Source organism: Balaenoptera borealis, assembly GCF_965194805.1.
Source record: "Balaenoptera borealis genome assembly, chromosome: 2".
NCBI lineage: Eukaryota > Metazoa > Chordata > Mammalia > Artiodactyla > Balaenopteridae > Balaenoptera > Balaenoptera borealis.
The window spans coordinates 155,939,674-155,964,949 of record NC_138867.1 but is presented as its reverse complement, the minus strand read 5'-3'; the positions used below and the strand labels follow the sequence as shown (position 1 = coordinate 155,964,949).

At 34.3% G+C, this 25,276-nt stretch overlaps 1 protein-coding gene across 8 annotated transcripts in view; it reads right to left on the bottom strand.

The window, feature by feature from the left end:
- Positions 1-25,276, bottom strand: part of RANBP17 (RAN binding protein 17) — a 315,779-nt gene that overhangs the window by 241,482 nt on the left and 49,021 nt on the right. For all 8 annotated transcript variants that reach the window (XR_014241506.1, XM_082380852.1, XM_082380855.1 and 5 more), the window contains one exon: positions 2,884-2,989. Coding sequence is in view for 7 of the 8 variants with exons in the window: in XM_082380852.1 (XP_082236978.1) it covers positions 2,884-2,989 (106 nt within the window). In the remaining variant the exon portion in view is untranslated. The remainder of the gene's footprint in view (positions 1-2,883; positions 2,990-25,276) is intronic.

Below are 25,276 nucleotides of genomic sequence, written 5' to 3'. Positions count from 1 at the left end.
AAAAATGGGACGCAGAAATAAGTGAACAGATAAACCACTTGCCCTCAGTCCCCATTCCCCCCCACCACCAAGATGGACTGCTTTGAAGCACAGCTGTTCCATGTGGTTTCTGGGGAAAACTGTAAAAGTGAGCAACCAGGTGTGTAATACACCACCTTCTATAGTTGATTCTCATTATTTATGGTAGTTATGTGCTGCAAAATGGCCATAAAAACTGAATTAGCAAATACTGAACCACTGCTCCTAGAGGTAATACAGGAATAGGTTCCCGAGGAACTCTGGTCACAATATTTTCATCAACTAATCAACACATAACCTGTTTTATCTTTTACTCACTTTTCCTTCATTCTTTCTTCCCTGAAAATGTATCCTTTTTCCCACCCCACAAAAAAATCTTAGCCCATAAACTTCAACTAAGACTTTGTTTCCTAGGGAAAACAGGCTAAACACAAAACAAATCTTACTTAGAGCTAAATATGTTTGCCGCTTAAAGAAAAAATTAAAATTTTCTACTTGGCAAATACACACCACTTTTGTTTATTTCCTGTTATATATATTTTTCAGGAAAATAGTGCCAGTGGGTAATTCTCTACTTGATGATGAAAACATTAAAAAAAAAATCAGACTAACTATAGCAAAAATTATTCTTAATTCCCACTTTACTAAATATGTAATGTTATATTAAAAGATGGTACAGAAGCACATTGTTCACTTGGTTTAAAATTAATCAAAGCATTTTGAGAATGCCCCAGTCATATTTTAAAGTGGTTTGATATTGGAAATAATAAATCTTAGGAAAAACTAAAAATATTTATGTTCCATTCAGATTCAAATTTCATTGAAATGAGGTAGTTTAAAGGTTGAAAAGGGTATGAAATGAGAGAAATTTCTATTCAAAATGGCAACAAATTTATTAAACAGTTAGGAATATATTTAAGAATAATAATGAGGGAGAATATCACACTAAAGACTTCAGTAGGGTGACAGTGGTGTACAAATAGACTTCCAAGATCAGTGGAGAAGAATGAAAGGCCTAGAAAAAGACATGAGAATTTTGTGTAAGATATATGCAGCATTTCAAATCAGTAGAGGGTGGGGTTTGACATTAACTGGTTAACACGTGGAAACTGTCGAAAAAGTACATAACAAAATAAATGTTGGATATATTAAAAATTAAATATAAGAAGCTGAAACCATAAAAGATCCAGGAGAAAATATAGCAGAATATTTTTATTATCCAGGTGTGGAACAACCTCCCTAAACATGAGCATTGAAAAAAATATGAAAGAAAAAATTCATAGATCTTAATATATAAATATTTAAAGCCAGTAAAAAAGCAATTTCTAAAACAAATTAAAACATATGGAGAAAACGTATTCAAAATGAATAGCAAAATATTACAATCTTTGATATATACTGAGTTCTTACGGATTAGGAAAGATAATCATAAAAGAAAACCGGGTGAATGATACAATCTATATATAATAAAAAATCACAAAGAGAAAACAGAAAGGGCAAGAAAAGGAATGGAAAAGAATGTTTGACACCACTTGTAAACAAAGAAATACAAATTAAAATGAGACATTAGTTACCTATGAACTGGCAAAGATAAGAATCCTACCACCTAGTGTTCAATTGCAAAAAAAAAAAACAACAGGGGCTTCCCTGGTGGCGCAGTGGTTGAGAATCTGCCTGCTAATGCAGGGGACACGGGTTCGAGCCCTGGTCTGGGAAGATCCCACATGCCACGGAGCAACTAGGCCCGTGAGCCACAACTACTGAGCCTGCGCGTCTGGAGCCTGTGCTCCGCAACAAGAGAAGCCATGATAGTGAGAGGCCCACGCACCGCGATGAAGAGTGGCCCCCGCTTGCCGCAACTAGAGAAAGCCCTCGCACAGAAACGAAGACCCAACATAGCAATCAATCAATCAATCAAAAAGAAAAAAAACAACAACAATAGCTTCTCATGGCCTTTGGGTTCAGAGGATAAACTGGTACAACTTTTCCAGAAGGCCATTTGGTAATGTGTATTGAAAGTCTTTAAAGTGCTATATACTATTCAACCAGCTATTCAGCTTTTAGGACTTAACTCTAATAAAATTATTTTGATCTACACAAAGATACAGCTAAAAGAATATTCACCTTTATAATAAGGAAAAATTGAGAAACAACCTAAAATTCCCAAAGCAAGGATCTATTTAAATTATGGTATAGCTTAGAATATTTCATGTCTAGATAAGATGTTTATATAATTGTTATGTTTGAGTTTTTAAAAAAGAATTATTTGGGGTTTTTTTCTGGTAATATAGTGTTACTATTTGCCAGGCATTGTCCTAAGCACTTTAAAATTATTTTAAAATTATTAACTCATTTAATCCTTATAACAGCCCAAAATGAATTAGATATAGTACTAGTATCCCCATTTTAGTTTACAAAACAATATTACAGTATACCTTTTGTTGAAAAAAAGTTGAAAAATACACATGTAATGTACATATACTCTCAAACATTAATTAAAAAGACTCAAAGATCTTTACCAAATGAAAGTAGTTATTTCCAAATTAATATATAACTTTGTTTTCATTTGAATCTTTAGTGTTCAACAAAAACATGTATTACTTTGTTATAAAGATGTTATTAAAAATGAATTAAAATATATGGAAAACCAGCTCATATTATTCATATGAATATATTTGACTATACTACTTATTAGAGATATAACTTTTACAAATCACTTAAGCCTTGGTTTTCTCATCAGTAAAAAGGAAAATAATACCTTCTCCAAAAGGCCAAGTACAAAATGCTTTAGCTCATAATAGCAGCTCAGTAACTAAATTTCTAAGTACTTCATAAATTTCTGTAAATTATATGGCTACTACTTACCGACAGGATAATTCTCCATCCATAGCATCATGTTCATCTGTACTGGTATATGTTAATCTTCCTCCAACAACTGTCCCAACCAAGTATACCAGCCAGGCAAGACGTCCTAATATATAACAAGGAAAAAATCGTTTAGAAAGTATTGATAGAAACAAAGCTTATTTTTCACAATATTCTAAAATTAGCAAAAGTTCTTCCAAACAAGTGATAAACTACTGTGAACTCAGTTCTTGACAGCGTGAAGAGTTGGATTGTAAGTTCACCAAGGTAGTATAATAGTGAAAATGACACATTTTAGAGTCTGATACAACTATGAATCCCAGCTCTACCAATCTGCTATGTGATCTTGCATAAGTTACTTACCTCTTTAGGGCTTAGGATTTTCATTTGCAAAATGGAGAAAATAATATCTACCATGAAGGTTTGATTAACATAAATTTGATAACAAAACACCAAATGTTATGTCAACATCAAGGGCTGTTATTAAGTACCAGTATGATCCAATGACCAGTACCTTCTCTGAATAGTCAATATCATGGTAGTACCAGTCTGATCATTTTTTAAATTGCCCAGGCTTGGAAGATAATGGATGGTATACATTTACTCCCTTTACATGTTTATGCATAATTTTTTAAAAATCCAAAATTTTCACTATGCAAATTACATTGTTTGACAACCAGATTAACCTCACAGGCAGTAGTAGCAAAGGACTAAATAACTTTATAACAGTGGCACAAATGGCAACGCCTTATAGTTTTCAGAAATCTTACTTTGGGGGCAGCCAAAATTGACTAATTTAGAAATGGAGGTATTTATTGAATAATTTTTGTTTAGGTACATTACTTTACTTCTCTAGATTCATTGATCTATGTATCAAATTCTCCAGGATTTTTGAGACATTTATGAATAATTAACAACAAACCAATTATTTTTCTAAAAAGAAACTTTGTGCTAATCTTGGGGACTGACTTTTCAAAGATGAGCCGGCTATTTTATAATACTAAAATCAACTATGTTTCTGTATTGGGAAACTTTTTCAAGTGAACTGAAGTGTTTTTTACAAGGTATTGAAAAGAGACTGCCCATGCTTGTTAGAAGACCTAGGAAGGATAAATAAATGTGGGAAGAAAAACACATTCTTCCTATATTCCTGTGGATTCTACCAGTCACTACAACTAATCAACAATTCCTTCAAACTTCTGGAGAGACATAAGTCTCTTGAGGTGACAAACTTCCTGTAAGGCAGAAATATAACCTGGTAAGTATCCACATCCCTTAACCTATCACAAAGCCATAAATAAATCAGAACTGACTTAAGTATGTAGCCTTCTACATTACCAATGTAAAACAGAACACTAATTTGATCAAGTAATTCATAAAACAGACTCAAGCTTCAAGACATGTATAATTAGTGAAAAAAGTAACACAAAAAAAGGCCCATGTAGGAAACTGAAGATAGCAATATTAAGTTACCATATGCAGTTGAAATGTATTTTATGATCAATATAAACGCCTATTAATAACATAATGCTCTCCCCTGATGACCCCGCTTCCTTCTGTGGACCCTCTCAAGTGGTAGCTGATTTCTCTTCCACACCTCTTGTAACTTGGGCCTTGAACCCAGATGTTCACTTGATGTTCCTCATTTTTACCTCCAGAACAGTCTCCTCTCTCTCCATTGTAAAAGCACTCAGCTTTACATCCTATGTCATCATACTACCAAATTCTCTTTCTTATTGCAATTATCTACTCTCCTTCAGGTTGTTACTCCTTATTTTTTTGACCGTGTTGGCTGCTGGTTCACTGCCACTCTTTCCAACAGTATTTTTTTTTTATCATAACCAGTAATGATTTCAATATCTACAAAAATGAATCTTCCAACTCCAACAATCCTTCTTTGTTCTACTGGGAACCTCCAGTCACTTGAACCTATCACCTAAACAACTTTACTGAAATATAATTCACATACCATACGATTCACTCACTTAAAGTATACAATTCAACATTTTCTAATAAATTCACAGGGTTGTACAACCACCACCACATTCTAGTTTTAGAACATATTCATCCCTCTCAAAAGAAATCCTACTCTGTACCCACTCTCTCCAGCCCTAAGCAACCACTAATCTACTTTATGTCTCCTTAGATTTTTCCCATTCTATTTCATATGAATAGAATCATAAAATATGTGATCTTTGTGACTGTCTTCTTTCACTTAGTGTAATGTGTAAAGATCATCCATGTTATAGCCTGTATTGGTACTTCATTCGTTTTTATGGCCAAATAACATTCCATTGTTTGGGTATATCACGTTTTGTTTATCTACTCCAAAGTTGATGGGCATTTGGGCTGTTTCCACCCTTTGGCTTTGTAAATAGTGCTTCTATGAACATTTGTGTACAGTTTTTAATGCAGGTATGTTTTCATTTCTCTCAGATATACCTAGAATTGGAATTGGTGGGTCATATGATACCTATATTTTAACATTTTGAGGAACTGCCAAACTGCTTTCCAAAAGCAGCTGTACCATTTTATCAATACATTCCAACCAGCTATGTATGAAAGCCCAACTTCTCCAAATCCTTGCCAACACTTGTTATTATCTTTTTAATGTATCTGTCCTAGTGGGTATGAAGTGGTATGTTGTAATTCTGACATGTCTTTCCCTAATGACCAACAATGTTGAGCATTTTCCATGTGCTTATTGGCCATTTGTATGTCTTCTTTGGAGAAATGTCTATTTAAATCCTTGGCTCAGTTTAAAATTGGGTTATTTATCTTTTTTATTATTGAGTTGTAAGAGTTCTTTATATATTCTAGATACAAGTCTCTTGTCAGACATATGATTAGCAAATATTTTCTCCCATTCTGTGGGTTGTTTTCATTTTCTTCATGGTGTCCTCTGATGCACAGAAATGTTTAATTCTCATGTGGTACATATTGCTAATTTTTCCTTTGTTATTTCAGCTTTTGCTGTCAAATCTAAGAAACCATTGCCCAAATCAAAGTCATGAAGATTTAGTCCTATGTTTTCTTCTAAGAGTTTCATAGCTTTAACTCTTACATTTAGGTCTATGATTCATTTTGATTTAATTTTTGTGTAAATATAGGGTTCCAACTTCATTCTTTTGCATGTGGACATCCAGCTGTCCCAGCATCATTTGTTGAAAACACAATCCTTCTGTCATTGAACTGTCTTCCTACCACAGTCAAAAATCAACTGATTACAAATTGGAGGGTTTATACCTTAACTCTCAACTACATCTCACTGATCTAGTATCTACCTTTACACCAATACCACACTGTCTTGATTACTATTGCTCTGTCGTATATTTTGAAATCAGGAAGTGTGAGTCTTTCAACTTTGTTTTTTTTTTCAAGATTATTTTGGATATCCTGGGTCTTCTGGATTTCCACATTAATTTAAGGATCAGCTTGTCAATTCCTGAGAAGAAGCCAGTTGGGATTTTGACAGAGATTACACTGAATCCATTAAGTCAATTTGAGGAATACTGTCTTCTTAACAATATTAAGTCTTCTGAACCATGACCATGATGTCTTCCAATTTATTTAGATCTTTGATTTAATAATGTTTTACAGTGTCAGTGTACAAGACTTAACACTTCTTTTGTAAAGTTTTTACCTAAGTAGTTTATTCTTTTTAATGCTATTGTAAGTGGACTTGCTATCTTCACTTCATTTTTGATTGTTCATTGATAATATATAAACCCACTGTTGATTTCTGTCTATTGATCTTGTATCCTGCAACTTTGTTACTCTTTTATCAGTTCTAATAGTTTTTTGGGATCTGTCATTTTTTTCACTTTCTTACACCCTTCATGTCTTCTCTACCCTGCTTACCTACCTCCAGTTCTACTGTCAATCATTATAATCTCTGTCTTGCATACAATGTCAATTTCTCTCTTCCTCCGACATACCCATCTTACGAAACCGTAATTGTTTAAATCCAAATCCCCACCTACTCTTTGCCTATCCTCACACAGCTTAATGTACCTGCAAAAAGATACAACCATGTTGACTAGTCTCACTTTGAATGCACCTTCTCAGTCAGGTCTTACACAGCTATCCTATCAATTTTCAATACCTAGAGTATGGTAGCGTGTCTTCAAGACACCCATCAATTCCTTCCCTCCATGTATGAAATTGCCATCAGGAAGTAGAGTTTATTTTTCCAATCCTTTGTAAGTCTGGGCTGGACTGTGACTGCTTTGACTAAAAGAATATGGTAGAAGTGACATTTATTCCAGTACTGGGCTTAGCCTTTAAGAGAACTGGCAGCTTCCTCCAGTCTCTCAGGGAATGTTCACTTAGGGGAAGCCATTCACCATGTAAGAAGACCACATACCCTGGGACCTAAAGGCTAGCCATGTAGAGAGACTACATGGAGAGAGAAATGCCCAACTATAGCCCATTCATCAAACATTCCAGCAAAGAGAACAGACTTGTGAGTAAAGAATCATTCAGGTGATGCCAGCTGCAGCTGTCACCTGATTACAGCACCTGAAAGGCTCCAAAGGAGAACCATCCAGTTGAAACTTATCAATCCCAGAGAACACTGAGAGATAAGAATAAAATTGTTATTTGATAAACCACTAAGTTTTGGGCAAAAGATAACCAGAATACAATCTGCCAACATTTCATATCCACCTTTCCTGATTCATTATTTTTTTAAATTTTAGCACTTATCACTTTCTAACATAATATATATTTTATTATTTATCTTGCTTTGTTACTTGTCTATTCCAATAGAATGTAAACTGCATGATAGCTGTTATTTTTTCTGTTTGGTTGTCTAGTGCATATCCAGAGCCTGAAACAGTGCCTGGCATACATAAGTTATCAAATAGACATGGGTTATTAAGAAATCATTACAGAACCACCAGAGGGCAGACAGCAGAAGCAAGAAAAACTACAATCCTGCAGCCTGTGGACCAAAAACCACAGTTACAGAAAGATAGAGAAGATGAAAAGGCAGAGGGCTATGTACCAGATGAAGGAACAAGAAAAAACCCCAGAAAAACAACTAAATGAAGTGGAGATAGGCAACCTTCCAGAAAAAGAATTCAGAATAATGATAGTGAAGATGATCCAGGACCTCGGAATAAGAATGGAGGCAAAGATTGAGAAGATGCAAGAAATGATTAACAAAGACCTAGAAGAATTAAAGAACAAACAAACAGAGATGACCAATACAATAACTGAAATGAAAACTACACTAGAAGGAATCAATAGCAGAATAACTGAGGCAGAAGAACGGATAAGTGACCTGGAAGACAGAATGGTGGAATTCACTGCTGCGGAACAGACTACAGAAAAAAGAATGAAAAGAAATGAAGACAGCCTAAGAGACCTCTGGGACAACATGAAACGCAACAACATTCGCATTATAGGGGTCCCAGAAGGAGAAGAGAGAGAGAGAAAGGACCAGAGAAAATATTTGAAGAGATTATAGTCGAAAACTTCCCTAACATGGGAAGGGAAATAGCCACCCAAGTCCAGGAAGCGCAGAGAGTCCCATACAGAATAAACCCAAGGAGAAACACGCCGAGACACATAGTAATCAAAGTGGCAAAAATTAAAGACAAAGAAAAATTATTGAAAGCAGCAAGGGAAAAACGACAAATAACATACAAGGGAACTCCCATAAGGTTAACAGCTGATTTCTCAGCAGAAACTCTGCAAGCCAGAAGGGAGTGGCATGATATACTTAAAGTGATGAAAGGGAAGAACCTACAACCAAGATTACTCTACCCAGCAAGGATCTCATTTAGATTTGATGGAGAAATCAAAAGCTTTACAGACAAGCAAAAGCTAAGAGAATTCAGCACCACCAAAACAGCTCTACAACAAATGCTAAAGGAACTTCTCTAAGTGGGAAACACAAGAGAAGAAAAGGACCTACAAAAACAAACCCAAAACAATTAAGAAAATGGTCATAGGAACATACATATCGATAATTACCTTAAACGTGAATGGATTAAATGCCCCAACCAAAAGACATAGACTGGCTGAATGGATACAAAAACAAGACCCATATATATGCTGTCTACAAGAGACCCACTTTAGACCTAGGGACACATACAGACTGAAAGTGAGGGGATGGAAAAAGATATTCCATGCAAATGGAAATCAAAAGAAAGCTGGAGTAGCTATACTCATATCAGATAAAATAGACTTTAAAATAAAGAATGTTACAAGAGACAAGGAAGGACACTACATAATGACCCAGGGATCAATCCAAGAAGAAGATATAACAATTATAAATATATATGCACCCAACATAGGAGCACCTCAATACATAAGGCAACTGCTAACAGCTATAAAAGAGGAAATCGACAGTAACACAGTAATAGTGGGGGACTTTAACACCTCACTTACACCAATGGACAGATCATCCAAAATGAAAATAAATAAGGAAACAGAAGCTTTAAATGACACAATAGACCAGATAGATTTAATTGATATATATAGGACATTCCATCCAAAAACAGCAGATTACACGTTCTTCTCAAGTGCGCACGGAACATTCTCCAGGATAGATCACATCTTGGGTCACAAATCAAGCCTCAGTAAATTTAAGAAAATTGAAATCATATCAAGCATCTTTTCTGACCACAACGCTATGAGATTAGAAATGAATTACAGGGAAAAAAACGTAAAAAAGACAAACACATGGAGGCTAAACAATACGTTACTAAATAACCAAGAGATCACTGAAGAAATCAAAGAGGAAATCAAAAAATACCTAGAGACAAATGGCAATGAAAACACGATGACCCAAAACCTATGGGATGCAGCAAAAGCAGTTCTAAGAGGGAAGTTTATAGCTATACAAGCCTACCTAAAGAAACAAGAAAAATCTCAAGTAAACAATCTAACCTTACACCTAAAGAAACTAGAGAAAGAAGAACAAACAAAACCCAAAGTTAGCAGAAGGAAAGAAATCATAAAGATCAGAGCAGAAATAAATGAAATAGAAACAAAGAAAACAATAGCAAAGATCAATAAAACTAAAAGCTGGTTCTTTGAGAAGATAAACAAAATTGATAAGCCATTAGCCAGACTCATCAAGAAAAAGAGGGAGAGGACTCAAATCAATAAAATCAGAAATGAAAAAGGAGAAGTTACAACAGACACCGCAGAAATACAAAGCATCCTAAGAGACTACTACAAGCAACTTTATGCCAATAAAATGGACAACCTGGAAGAAATGGACAAATTCTTAGAAAGGTATAACCTTCCAAGACTGAACCAGGAAGAAACAGAAAATATGAACAGACCAATCACAAGTAATGAAATTGAAACTGTGATTAAAAATCTTCCAACAAACAAAAGTCCAGGACCAGATGGCTTCACAGGTGAATTCTATCAAACATTTAGAGAAGAGCTAACACCCATCCTTCTCAAACGCTTCCAAAAAATTGCAGAGGAAGGAACACTCCCAAACTCATTCTATGAGGCCACCATCACCCTGATACCAAAACCAGACAAAGACACTACAAAAAAAGAAAATTACAGACCAATATCACTGATGAATATAGATGCAAAAATCCTCAACAAAATACTAGCAAACAGAATCCAACAACACATTAAAAGGATCATACACCACGATCAAGTGGGATTTATCCCAGGGATGCAAGGATTCTTCAATATACGCAAATCAATCAATGTGATACACCATATTAACAAATTGAAGAATAAAAACCATATGATCATCTCAATAGATGCAGAAAAAGCTTTTGACAAAATTCAACACCCATTTCTGATAAAAACTCTCCAGAAAGTGGGCATAGAGGGAACCTATCTCAACATAATAAAGGCCATATATGACAAACCCACAGCAAACATCATTCTCAATGGTGAAAAACTGAAAGCATTTCCTCTAAGATCAGGAATGAGACAAGGATGTCCACTCTCACCACTATTATTCAACATAGTTCTGGAAGTCCTAGCCACGGCAATCAGAGAAGAAAAAGAAATAAAAGGAATACAAATTGGAAAAGAAGAAGTAAAACTGTCACTGTTTGCGGATGACATGATACTATACATAGAGAATCCTAAAACTGCCACCAGAAAACTGCTAAAGCTAATCAATGAATATGGTAAAGTTGCAGGATACAAAATTAATGCACAGAAATCTCTTGCATTCCTATACACTAATGATGAAAAATCTGAAAGAGAAATTAAGGAAACACTCCCATTTACCATTGCAACAAAATGAATAAAATACCTAGGAATAAACCTACCTAGGGAGACAAAAGACCTGTATGCAGAAAACTATAAGACACTGATGAAAGAAATTAAAGATGATACCAACAGATGGAGAGATATACCATGTTCTTGGATTGGAAGAATCAACATTGTGAAAATGAGTATACTACCCAAAGCAATCTACAGATTCAATGCAATCCCTATCAAATTACCAATGGCATTTTTTACGGAGCTAGAACAAATCATCTTAAAATTTGTATGGAGACACAAAAGACCCCGAATAGCCAAAGCAGTCTTGAGGGAAAAAAATGGAGCTGGAGGAATCAGACTCCCTGACTTCAGACTATACTACAAAGCTACAGTAATCAAGACAATATGGTACTGGCACAAAAACAGAAACATAGATCAATGGAACAAGATAGAAAGCCCAGAGATTAACCCACGCACCTATGGTCAACTAATCTATGACAAAGGAGGCAAAGATATACAATGGAGAAAAGACAGTCTCTTCAATAAGTGGTGCTGGGAAAACTGGACAGCTACATGTAAAAGAATGAAATTAGAATACTCCCTAACACCATACACAAAAATAAACTCAAAATGGATTCGAGACCTAAATCTAAGACTGGACACTATAAAACTCTTAGAGGAAAACATAGGAAGAACACTCTTTGACATAAATCACAGCAAGATCTTTTTTGATCCACCTCCTAGAGTAATGGAAATAAAAACAAAAATAAACAAGTGGGACCTAATGAAACTTCAAAGCTTTTGCACAGCAAAGGAAACCATAAACAAGACGAAAAGACAACCCTCAGAATGGGAGAAAATATTTGCAAACAAATCAACGGACAAAGGATTAATCTCCAAAATATATAAACAGCTCATTCAGCTCATTATTAAAGAAACAAACACCCCAATCCAAAAATGGGCAGAAGACCTAAATAGACATTTCTCCAAAGAAGACATACAGACGGCCACGAAGCACATGAAAAGATGCTCAACATCACTAATTATTAGAGAAATGCAAATCAAAACTACAATGAGGTATCACCTCACTCCTGTTAGAATGGGCATCATCAGAAAATCTACAAACAACAAATGCTGGAGAGGGTGTGGAGAAAAGGGAACCCTCTTGCACTGTTGGTGGGAATGTAAATTGATACAGCCACTATGGAGAACAATATGGAGGTTCCTTAAAAAAACTAAAAATAGAATTACCATATGACCCAGCAATCCCACTACTGGACATATACCCAGAGAAAACCGTAATTCAAAAAGACACATGCACCCGAATGTTCATTGCAGCACTATTTACAATAGCCAGGTCATGGAAGCAACCTAAATGCCCATCAACAGACGAATGGATAAAGAAGATGTGGTACATATATACAATGGAATATTACTCAGCCATAAAAAGGAACGAAATTGAGTCATTTGTTGAGACGTGGATGGATCTAGAGACTGTCATACAGAGTGAAGTAAGTCAGAAAGAGAAAAACAAATATCGTATATTAATGCATGTATGTGGAACCTAGAAAAATGGTACAGATGAGCCAGTTTGCAGGGCAGAAGTTGAGACACAGATGTAGAGAATGGACATATGGACACCAAGGGGGGAAAACTGCGGTGGGGTGGGGATGGTGGTGTGCTGAATTGGGCGATTAGGATTGACATGTATACACTGATGTGTATAAAATTGATGCCTAATAAGAACCTGCAGTATAAAAAAACAAACAAAACAACTAATACTAAACTTTCATTGGGTTATTTGTATGGAAATATGTTAATATAAATGTTTCAGACATTACATGAAATTTCTAAAAAAAAAAAAAAAAAAAAAAGAAATCACTACATAGAAAATACAGCATGAAACAGGCAAGAAGAAGTTAACAGCTTATTATCAATTTAGTAAACATTAAAATGTAGAGCCGTTATTAAAAATGAATGTTAATGGTAGTTACATTTCTATTGCTTATATAAAAGCAGCTTCTTAACGCACATTCAATACAAGGTATGATCTAGTCTATCCCGCTATTTGCAAATTCATCTACTTGGTAAAATTTATTTGTAATCCCCCAAATCAATACTTGTGATCATTCATGGACAGATGCAGAACAGCAAATAATTTAAGTTGCCCAATGTTCACATTCCACGATTAGGTACAACAAAGCAACAATCTGCTTTCTTGTTTCATCTCTCATACTATAAACAGCTAAGTATCCCTTTTTGGTATCTTTTTGGTATCACATTGTTTTTGCACTTTTGTGCTCCTTGTTTATAATTTCACTGTTTAAAATAGTCAACAAGAGTAGTGCTAATGTGTTGCCTAGTGTTCCTAAGTGAAAAAAAAAGCTATTATGTACCTTGTAGAGAAAATACACGTGTTAAGCTTCGTCCAGGCATGGGTTGTAGTGCTGTTGGCTGTGAGTTCAATGTTAACGAATCAATGATATATATTAATGTAAAGTGTCTTTAAGCAGGAACACATAACACAAGGTTATATGTTGATCAGTCGATGAAAATGTGACCAGAAGCCTGCAGGAACCCAACCTGTATTTCCCCTAGGAGCAATGGTTTAATATTTGCTAATTCAGTGTTCACAGAAACTTTATAGAACATTAAATACCAAATAAGGAGAATCGACTGTATTTCTCAGAATCTTACAAAGGTTATCATTAATAGATTGTGCTCCAATGTGTGTGGGGCATACACATTTTATATAATTGATACGAATCTAAAACATTGTGACCATAATCTTTGGTGAATGTAGTATAATAACTTACCTGCCCTATAAGAGTCATTATTTTTAAAATATCTTACTGCAAATTATTTCTCAAAATGAAAAATATTATTTAAATCTAAATAATAACCTTCTTTATATATTTTATCTATTTAGATTCTTAGATACTAATTTTGCTTAAAGTAAGCTTCACTATTTATTACTAAAAATAATAGCAAACATTTAAATAGTACTTACCATGCACTAAGTACTATTTTAAACATTATATGTATTATCTGTACCTATATTTATTTAGTGTCACAAATCCCTATTAAGAAGTATATGATTCAAATATAGGCAATGGATTTCCAAGAGTCCATTCTCATACCATTATGAGATATGTACCACTTCCTCTCAAGACTGATTAAAGGAAGTATTTGAACAACACAGTGGTCAATCAGCTAGACAGACCTTGATGATCCAACAACCTCTTAAGTGTTTATTTAATACATTTTAATTCCTAATCCTGACTGTTCTCTACCTGTCTCCCAGATTTTTACTACAGATGAGACTGCATCTCCCTTTGGGATCATTTCTAGGGCATTCATACTTCTTTCGATTCCCAAACCAGCCACCCTAAAACCAAGTATATGTGACACATGAAATTAACATTTGTTGAATAGCTGAATTTAAAATAAGCAAACTTACTTTTGGAGTTTATAACTAATGTAAATGTAGAAACACCTGTCTACTAGCTCTTCATAAAACAAGCCATCTTGAAAACAGACACTGATTATACATGAAACTTTTATATTTCTCTGTTGGAAGATCAATATTTAAAAATGGAGGCAGTACAATTTAGCTACCAAGAGCACAACTTGGATTCAAATTCTGCCTCTACTATTTATTATGCTTGTTACTCAATCTTTTTGGCTTTAATTTCCTCATTTATAAATATGAAGATGATAATAATAATTGGCTCATAGGCTTCTGACAGCACTGAATGGTATTCTGCACGTAAAGTACTCATAATAATTCCTGCTACAAGGGCTGACTAAATGTTGGCTATTATTATTATTATTAAATAGCTATACCGTTTTTAGTTCTTCTATATCATAGCTACAAAAGCCATAAAACATATCAATATGGAATATTTATATGTCCATTCTAAGTTTTACTTTAAAGCTGCTCAAGAAAATGAAGTCACACAATATTTAAGAATTTTTAAGTTCTTCCCTCTCTACCAAAGAGGCTTGTCGCAATTAAAGCTACTTACAGTTAGCTGTGTCTACAAACAAAAACCCTGAACTGAAAAAAACTCTCAAGAATTTTCAGAAAATTCATTTGCTGAATATCTGCTATGTGCCATGTTCCATCCACTGGGATATAACTAAACATGTATGAGGCAGGGTGAGAAGGGAGAAAGAGACCCTATGCCCAACAGATTGAACCTGGTGAGAGAGAGAAAAGTGAAAAAATGATTTTTCAATGCAGTGTGATGAGTATCACTGTCTAATAATAAATATTAAATATAGGACAAGAATTTCTCAAATTTTAATTTTTTATTCTTTAATTCATTTTATTTTGTGACCTTGAAATTAAGGCTTTGATATCAAAGAATGCTATGCAAAGATAGCATGTGATCAATTGTGAGCATTTTTTCTAAAATTATGGTAAATTTTGAAGGAAGTTTATTCAGAGAGAAGTAGGATGTATATTTACTCTTTCCCTGTTCTGTTTTAGAAAGCAGTGATTTCTATTGTACGAGACAGAAAAGCATGAATTTTTAACTCTAAAAATTAACAACTACTAACTGAATAAATTAGGATTAGTGTTAGAAATGAACAATGCAATGAAATATAAAGGCATTTAAATTAATCTATCAAATACAATTTTCCTATTTCACTGAATGAGTGATATTTCTCATACACATTAAACCTTACCCTAAAACTCTAGAATATTAGAGTTACAGCGTTCAGAATAATAGATGTTAAAAAGTTACATTGGTTACGGAATTATATCCACAAAGTTTAAAGAACCATGTAAATCCATAAATCTAAATTGCATTTAGAAATTTAAATATCCTATACATGAGTTTCCTATCTATAATTTTTTTTTAAATCTCATCTTAGATTACATTTCCACTATAGTTTTTCATTTTTCGATTTATTCTGAAACGTTCAAGGCACTTGTTTTAGCAGCTGTTCAAGAACAGAACAATTTTTCCTTTAACAAAATAATTATTGCTGTAATAATCTGTAATTATGGTTTATAACTGCAATAATCCCAAAGAAATCAGTCATTACCCTAGATCACAAGTAATTGTTAACTACTGTTAATGACCTATTTCTTAGGGATTATTGTTTTCGTAAACCATGACCATATCACCACAAATATGGAAGAGCAAGACAATATAATACAAATGAGATCATAATATAATAATAAACTTATTTTGTAACATTAAAAGCCATTAAGCATCTAAATTAAAGCACACATAACGAGAGCATATAATTTTCTTTGTTCAACACCAACTGAAGTCTTCACACAAAAGAAATTGAACACTACCATATACAGCAGTACAAACTAGAACCAACTAGGCATTTTTCATAATATAAAACAATTATTTTTGAATAGACCACAGATATTTTTAAAGGGCAGACAGACTCCTTCTCACTAACCTTCTGACTAGAAGAAAGGAAAAAAACATATCTATTAAACATTTCTATGTATCAGGCATTATATTAGAAACTTTGAAATGATGTTTTATTAAAACTACAACTACAAAAACTCCCTGAATTTGTATTAATCAAGAACCAGGTCTGGGGCTTCCCTGGTGGCGCAGTGGTTAAGAATCTGCCTGCCAATGCAGGGTACATGGGTTCAAGCCCTGGTCCAGGAAGATCCCACATGCCACGGGGCAACTGAGCCCGTGCGCCACAATTACTGAGCCTGCGCTCTAGAGCCTGTGAGCCACAGCTGCTGGGCCCACGCACCACAACTACTGAAGCCTGCACGCCACAACTACTGAAGCCCGCATGCCTAGAGCCCATGCTCCACAACGAGAGGCCACCCCAATGAGAAGCCCACACACCGCAACGAAGAGTAGCCCCCACTCGCCACAACTAGAGAAAGCCCGCGCGCAGCAACAAAAACCCAACACAGTCAAAAAAAAAAAAAAAAAAAATCGGGTCTGACATTTTATTCAATAGATAGACCTATTTAATACCAATAAACTATTACATTTCAGTTAATTCCATTCATGTATCTTAGAACAGCTATACTTTCTTTCAGTACCCTTTTGTAGGAAAACAAGTCTTTGATTTTACAACTGAATCTTTTTACACTGTAACTAATATTTGATACATATGAAAGAATATATGTAATGTATATAAAGTACAGTCTTCTCTCAGTATCCACAGGGGATTATTTCCAGGATCCCTATGGATACAAAAATCTGCAGATGCTCAAGTCCCTTATATAAAATGGCACAGTACTTGCATATAACCTATTCGTAACCTCCATATGCTTTAAATCATCTCTAGATTACTTATAAACCTAATACAATGTAAAGTCTAGGTAAAGAGTTGTAAATACAATGTAAATGCTAAGTAAACAGTTGCTGGCACATGGCAAATTCAAGTCTGGCTTTTTGGAACTTTCTGGAATTTTATTTTGCGGGGAGTATTTTCTGTGGTTGGTTGAATTAACAAGTGCAGAAACCTCAGATACAGGGGGATGACTGTATAATAAAACAAACTCCTGTGAACCCCCTATCCAATTTAACAACCAAGGCATTACCAATACTGTCACACCTACCTCCATAACCCGAACCTAGCTTCTCCCCTTACCTTGCACCCTAGAAGTAACCATGACTGTATTTGACGCTTACTATCTTCTTGACATCTTTTTATCACTTACAGATATATTCTTAAACAATATATTTTTAGTCTCACTTGTTTCGGGGCTTTAATTAAGCGTTTCATACTATATATAGTTTTCTGAAAATTGGTTTTTTTTCCACTAATTATTTCTGAAATTCATCTTTAAGTATACCTGTAGTTCATTTTTAAATGTTATATAATATTCCATTGTATAATTATATTATGATCTGTTTATCCATTTTCATGTTGATGGACACTTGAACTTTTTCCATTTTTTTGCCTTTAATAACACTAAGGCTATGAACATTCTCATGCCATGTCCCCTTGTTTAGAAGAGCTTTTCTAAAGGACATATCTAAGAGTGGAAGTGCCAGGTCAGAAGGTATTCAAATGTCCCACTTTTCAAGATAACACCAAAGTGATTTCCATTCTATTTCCAAATGACTATACTTTATACTCCTACCAGAAGGATGTAAAAATTCCCTTTGATCTACATTCTCCTGGAAGATTTACTTTTGCCAATCTACTGGAAGTAAAATGGTATCTCATGTGCCTTGATTTCCCTTTCTCTTATGAGCAGTGACATGCTTATTTGTAGGTATTGATCATTTCCCTAAAGAATTGCTTGTTTTATTGATTTCTAGGATTTATTTCCAGGTTCTTCTAGATGGTGATCCTTGCTTGGGTTAGTGTGTGTGTATGTGTTGCAAATATCTTCTTCGACTTCTGGTATTTTTTTTTTTTAATCTTGTGTTTTTAAGTTATTTTTCTAGGAATTTACTGATTTTGAGTTGTCTAATTTGTTGACTTCAAAAAATACTACGCATAATTTTATATTTTAAACCTTTGCTGTATCTGTAACTGTATTTCCCCTCTTGATCCTAATGTTATCTGTGAATTCTCTTTTCTTCTTATCTCATGAGAGGTTTGTCAATTTTATTAGTACTTTTAAAGAATTAACTTTTGATTTTTTTGATATTACTGAATCTTTGTCTTTTAGTTCCTTAATTTCTGCTCTTTGTTTCCTTCTTTCTCCTTTCTTTGGGTTTGATCTGCTCCTCTCATTCTAACCTCTCAACTTGGATGCTTAAGTCACAACATTTCAGCCTTTCTTGTTGTTGTGAAATAAATTTCCTACTGAATTCCAAACATGTTGTATTTCCACTTTTCTTTGTTTTTTAATTTCCCTAAGACTTCTTCGTTTACTCCATAATTACTTAGAAGTATGTTTATAAAATTACCAACTTTATGGATTTTGTTATTTTTACAGGTTAGTTTTAATTTAATCACAAATTGGTAAGAAAATCTGGACTCTATGATACTGTCATTGAAATTTGTTGAGACTCGCTTTATGTACTAATACTTGGTAAACTTTTTAAAACTGAGATATAATTGACATATAACATATTAGTTTCAGGTGTACAACAAAATGATTTGATATTTGTATATATTGGGAAATGATCACCACAATAAGTCTAGTTAACATCCACCACCACACAGTCACAAATTTTATTTTCTTGTGGTGAGAACTTTCAAAATCTACTCTCTCAGCAACTTTCAAATATGCAATACAGTATTATTAACTATAGTTTCCATGCTGTATATTACATCTCCATGATTTATTTATTTTATAACTGGAAGTTTATACCTTTTGACCACCTTTACCCATTTCACCCACTCCCCAACCCCACCATAGCAACCACCAATCTGTTCTCTGTATCTACGAGTTTGTTTTGCTTTGTTTTTCAGATTCCACATACAATGAAATCATACAGTATTTGTCTTTCTCTGTCTTAGTTCACTTAAAATGCTCTCAAGGTCAATCCGTGTTGTCAGAAATGGCAAGATGTCATTCTTTTTTATGACTGAATAATATTCCTTATATACTATATAATGTATAATAATTTTACATATATATGTTTTTGTGTACACACACACACCCCACACTTTCTTATCCACTCCTCCAGCAATGGATACTTAGGTTGCTTCAATGTCTTGACTATTGTAAACAAGGCTGCAATGAACATGGGGGTGTAGATATCCTTTTGAGTTAGTATTTTCATTTTCTTCAAATACTCAGAAGTGGAATTGCTAGATGATATGGTAGTTCTGTTTTTAACTTTTTGAGGACCCTCCATATTGTTTTCCATATTGGTTGTACCAATTTACATTCCCACCAACAGTGCACAGGGTTCCCTTTTCTCCACATCCTTGCAAACAGTTGTTATATCTTGTCTTTAAGACATTCTAATAGGTGTGAGGTGATATATCATGGTGTTTTTGATTTGCATTTCCCTGAGAATCAGTGATGTTCAGCACCTTTTCACGTACCTGAAAGCCATTCACATGTCTTCTTTGGAAACATATCTATTCAGATCCCCTGGTCATTTTTTAATTGGGTTGTTTATTTTTTTGCTATTGAGCTCTGTGAGTTCTTTACATATTTTAGATATTAGCCCTTTATCAATATGTGACTTACAAATATTTTCTCCCATTTGGTAGGTTGCCGTTTCATGTTGTTGATGGTTTCCTTTGCTGTGCAGAAACTTTTTATTGATATAGTCCTACTTACCACTTACCTATTTTTGCTTTTGTTGCCTTTGCTTTTGGTGTCAAATCCAAAAAATCACAGCAAAGACCAATGTCTAGAAGCTTACTACCTATGTTTTCTTCTAGGTGTTTTATGGTTTCAGGTCTTATGTTCAAGTCTTTTATCGATTTGAGTTATGTTTGTGTGTAGTGCAAGATAGGGGTAGAGTTTCATTCTTTTGCATGTGGCTATATAGTTTTCCCAACACCATTTATTGAAGAGACTGTCCTTTCCCCATTGTATATTCTTAGCTCTATGTCATAAATTAACTGACCATGTGGACATGGGTTTATTTCTCGGCTCTCTATACTGTTCCACTGATTTATGTATCTGTTTCTATGCCAATGCCATACTGTTTTGATCACTATAGCTTTGTAATATAGTTCAGAGTCAAGAAGCGTGATGCCTCCAGCTTTGTTCTTCTTGGTCAATTTTTTTAAAAACATGCCACGTGTCCTATTAATATTTTCTAATTGTTGGTTCCAGCATTTTATATACATCAATTCAATAAAGTCTGTTAATCATATTGTTCAAATCCTTTTGACTTCCATATTTGATTTATCAACAATTTGCAGAAAAGTACTGCAACTCCTCATTATAATGGTACATATGCCAATTTCTCCCATAGGATTACCATCCTTTGCTTGACGTTTTGAGACTATTTCAAGGTACTAGATATTTGAAATTGTTATACCTTCTTAGTATACAAACGATTATCTCCAGTTCTAGTAATGCTTTTTATCTTACAGTCTTGTTTGATATTAATATAACTACCCCAACTTCTTTTAGGTTCGTATTTACACAGCACATTTTTTTTATCCTTTTACTTTCAACTTTCTATGTTTTAAAGTTTTGAGTATGTCTCTTATAATGGGCATTTGGCTCACTGGAATAATTCTTTAAATATTCAACTTTATAATCTGGCTTGATTGTAAATTTAATTCATTTATGTTTATTAGATTAATAATGTATGTGGAATGCTCCTACTATTTTATTTTCTATTATTGTCTTTCTTTTTGTCTCTCTTTTCTTTTCTTGGCTTTTTAAAACACTGAGTTTGCATGTTTACCTATTTCATTACTTTTCCTCTACTGTGTGATGGAAGTTAATCACATATCTTACACTTTTGTTACTCTTGAAATTTTACCATCTTAATTCTCTTCCAAAATAAAACAAAGCATTAAGACAATTTTAATTCTTATCACATCCCTCTCTCATGTACTACTGTTTATGGTAGTTTCTTTTTTAATTTCACAAGTTAAAAACAATAACTTTTTTAAAAATATAAGGCTATGTTTGTTAAGATTTGTGTGTTTACCAATTTCTGTGTGTTCCTTTCCTTCCTTCTGGAATCATGTCCCTTCTTCCTGAAAAATAATCTTTAGAACATTTAATGAAAACTTTTAATAAAGAACCTCAGTAAAGATCTACTGGTAGTAAAAATTCTGTTTTCACTTGTCCAAAAGTGGTTTCAGTATCTTTGTTCATGAAAGATACTTTTGCTGACATACAGTTATACGATGGCCATTACTTTGACTCAATTTTTTGAGAATAATATTCCACAATCTTCTGGCTTACATTTTTACTGTTGAGAAGTGAGTTTTTCACTCTATTTTACACTCTTTAAGCTGCTTTTGAGATTTTCTGTCTTTGGAGCTACACAGTTTGACTAAAGTGCTGTTTTTTTTTGACTGGTACATTTTGGATTTGCTGTTATTGACAGATGCATGTCATCTTTCATTAATTCTAAAGAATTCTGAGAAAGAATGTTTTCCGTTATTGCTTCTGTTCCATTCTCTCTATTCCATCTTCTGGGATCCAATTTGACATATCTGACCTTTTCATTCCATCCTTTAACTTCTCTTTTAATAGCTACTTTTGACTTGCCTGGTGGTCCAGTGGTTAAGATTCCACACTTCCACTTCCAGAGAGCACGGGTTTGATGCCTGGTCGGGGAAGAAAGATTCCCACGTAACGTGAGGTGCGGCCAAAAAAATTTTTTTTAATAAAAAATAGAAAAATAAATCCTTCACCAGTTTAAAAAAAAAAAAAAGTTACTTTCCTTGTTTCCCCACATTCTTAAAAATTTCTTCAAATCTAACTGCCAATTTTCTAATTCTTTCCTCAGCAGGCTCTAATTTACTGTTTAAAAAATTCATTAAATTTTAGATCACAAAAAATATTTTTTTCAATAATAAAAGTTTCATTTGAGTCTTCTTCAATCTGCCTGGTCATTTTTCATTCTCTTGTTTGCTCATCTGTAGTTCTTTTTCCTTTAAACATTTCATACATAATTATTTTATATTCCTATAAAATTCCAGTATCTTAAGTCCTTGAGGAGATCTGAATCAAATAAACCATTCACTGTTTTTGTTAGTGCTCAGTCATGGTACCTTGTTTTGTTGTTTGTGTGCTGGTTATTTTTGAAATCATGAAGAGTTAATTGACTGCTCTTAATCTGCAGGATTCTTATGGCACTAAAGTATGGTTGCTATTCTTTACAGAAGATTTTAATTTACTTTTTTGCTGGAAGGCAAGGGGATCTACCAGTTTCAGACCAGTATATCCCCTCTCAAGGGCTCAACTTAATATAAGAATCCCAAGTTCAGTACGCTGACTTTGCTACTAGGCTAAGGTTTTGTCACCAATTTAATCATTGATAATTTGCCTTTAAAGGCAACACTGCCTTTTTTGCCCTTGTTTGCTACCCATCAGTTCATTCTGGTTAAAGTTCATTTTTTGAGGGGGAAGTAGTCAGAAGAGAGAGGGACAGAGAAGTGGAGGAGAGCAGACTGGAGGAGTAGGAACCTCAGAAATTTCATATACTTATTTCAAGCCAAGCAATGCAGGATCTGACTGTTTGCAGCTCAAAGGCCTTTCAGAGCATGTAGTTGACCACATTGAAGTGAAAGTTACTACTAATTCTTTACTTTTAAGAAGCAAACACTAATTGTGATATAAAACCAAAAACAAAAAATGTGATTTTTATAGGTAGTTGGTTAAACATGAACCAAATTATAACATAATCTGAATTAATATAAAAAATGAATCAGAAAAGATATTATATAAGGCTGCCATTGTGTCATCAGGAAAAACAAAAAAAAACAAAAAAACAAAACCCAAAACACTATAAGACAGGCTTACAGGGCAGCCACATATCTACAAAAAGAACTGAAGGGACAAGCGGGGACTGAAATCCAGCCTGTACTCTACTCACCATACTAGCATATTATACCTGCCTGGGTGCTTTTTCTAATTTGCACAAAGGCACCAAATATATTACTGAGTTGGTAAGAAAGTAAAATAAATCCGCAAAGGCCCAAATAGATGTCTGGGCTGAAACTGAGAGATATATGCATAGAAACAACTAGAGAACTTGAGCTTCTTGTTTGAAGGACAAAGGACAAAGCCTAGGGCATGCCCAATAAGAGGACTCCAACAAGAAACTCTTACACCCTTAGCAAGAAAGTGAACTGTCTGCCCTAGACAAAGAAAGACAAAACAGAAAATTGTCTAACTTGATTTCCATGTTAGTCACAGGAAAGAAGGAAAAATCCCTCAATTCAGACCTCACACAGCGAGTGGCCTAAATACAGACTACCAATGTGATATGAAAAACCTTATTCTAAGGAAGCAGTTTAAATGGTATTGAGTTGATAGTCCTCCTCCACCCCATTTAGTAGATGGACCAAACATTTCAATTAAAGGACAGAGATGGTCAGCAGTGATTTTTTTTTTAAAGGAAGAACTATACACTGTCTACAAGAGACACACTTTAAAAACAAAGACACAGACAGACTGGAAGTAAATGGATGGTGAAGGATATCCCATGTAAACAGAAAGCATAAGATGGCACTGGCTACAGTAATATCAAATGTGGTGGATTTTAAGATAAAAGGATCAATTAACAAGGAAAACAAAAAATTATAAATGTCTAAATGAAGCAAAAATTGAAAATTAAAAGTAGTATATGGGACTTCCCTGGTGGTGCAGTGGTTAAGAATCCACCTGCCAGTGCAGGGGACACGGGTTCGATCCCTGGCCCGGGAAGATCCCACATGCCGCGGAGCAACTAAGCCTGTGTGCCACAACTACCGAGCCTGTGCTCTAGAGCCTGCGAGCCACGACTATTGAGCCCGCGTGCCACAACTACTGAAACCCGTGCGCTCTAGGGCCTGTGTGCTGCAACTACTGAGCCCGTGTGCTGCAACTACTGAAGCCCGTGTGCCTAGAGCCTGTGCTCCGCAACAAGAGAAGCCACCACAACCAGAGAAAGCCCACGCACAGCAACGAAGACCCAACACAGGCAAAAAGAAAAAAAAATTTTTTAATTAAAAAAATAAAAAGTAGTACAGACTATTCCACAATCATATTTGGAGATTTAATACCTCTTTCTCTGTAAATACTAGAAATAGGCCCCCCCCAAAAAAAACAGAAAAAAATCAGTAAAAACAAAGAATATCTGCACAATACTATTAATCATCTTGACTTAATTTCTATTTACATACTACTATACCCAACTATGGCTATGGTAAAATACATATTCTTTTCAAGCGTACATGGTCTGTTTGTCACGAAAGACCATATGCTGGGTCATAAAACAAGTCTCAATAAACTTAAAGTCTGAAATCATACAAAATGATATTTGCCGAAGGTAGAATTAAATTAGAAATCAGAAACAATAAGACAACTAGGAAAACCCCAAATATTTGGAAATAAAAGCATACTTCGAATAATCCATAAACTAACAAAGAAATAACAGACTAGAAAATATTTTTAACTAAATCATAATGAAAATAAAAGACCAAAATTCATGAATTTATAGCTTTAAATGTTTTTATTAGAATACAAAAAAATCTAAAAATTAAAGATGTGATGCCTCCATCCAAAATTAGAAAAAAAGACCAAATAAAATCAAGTATAAGGCAGAACATAATAAAGCCCCCCCAAAAAACTTATGAAATAAAA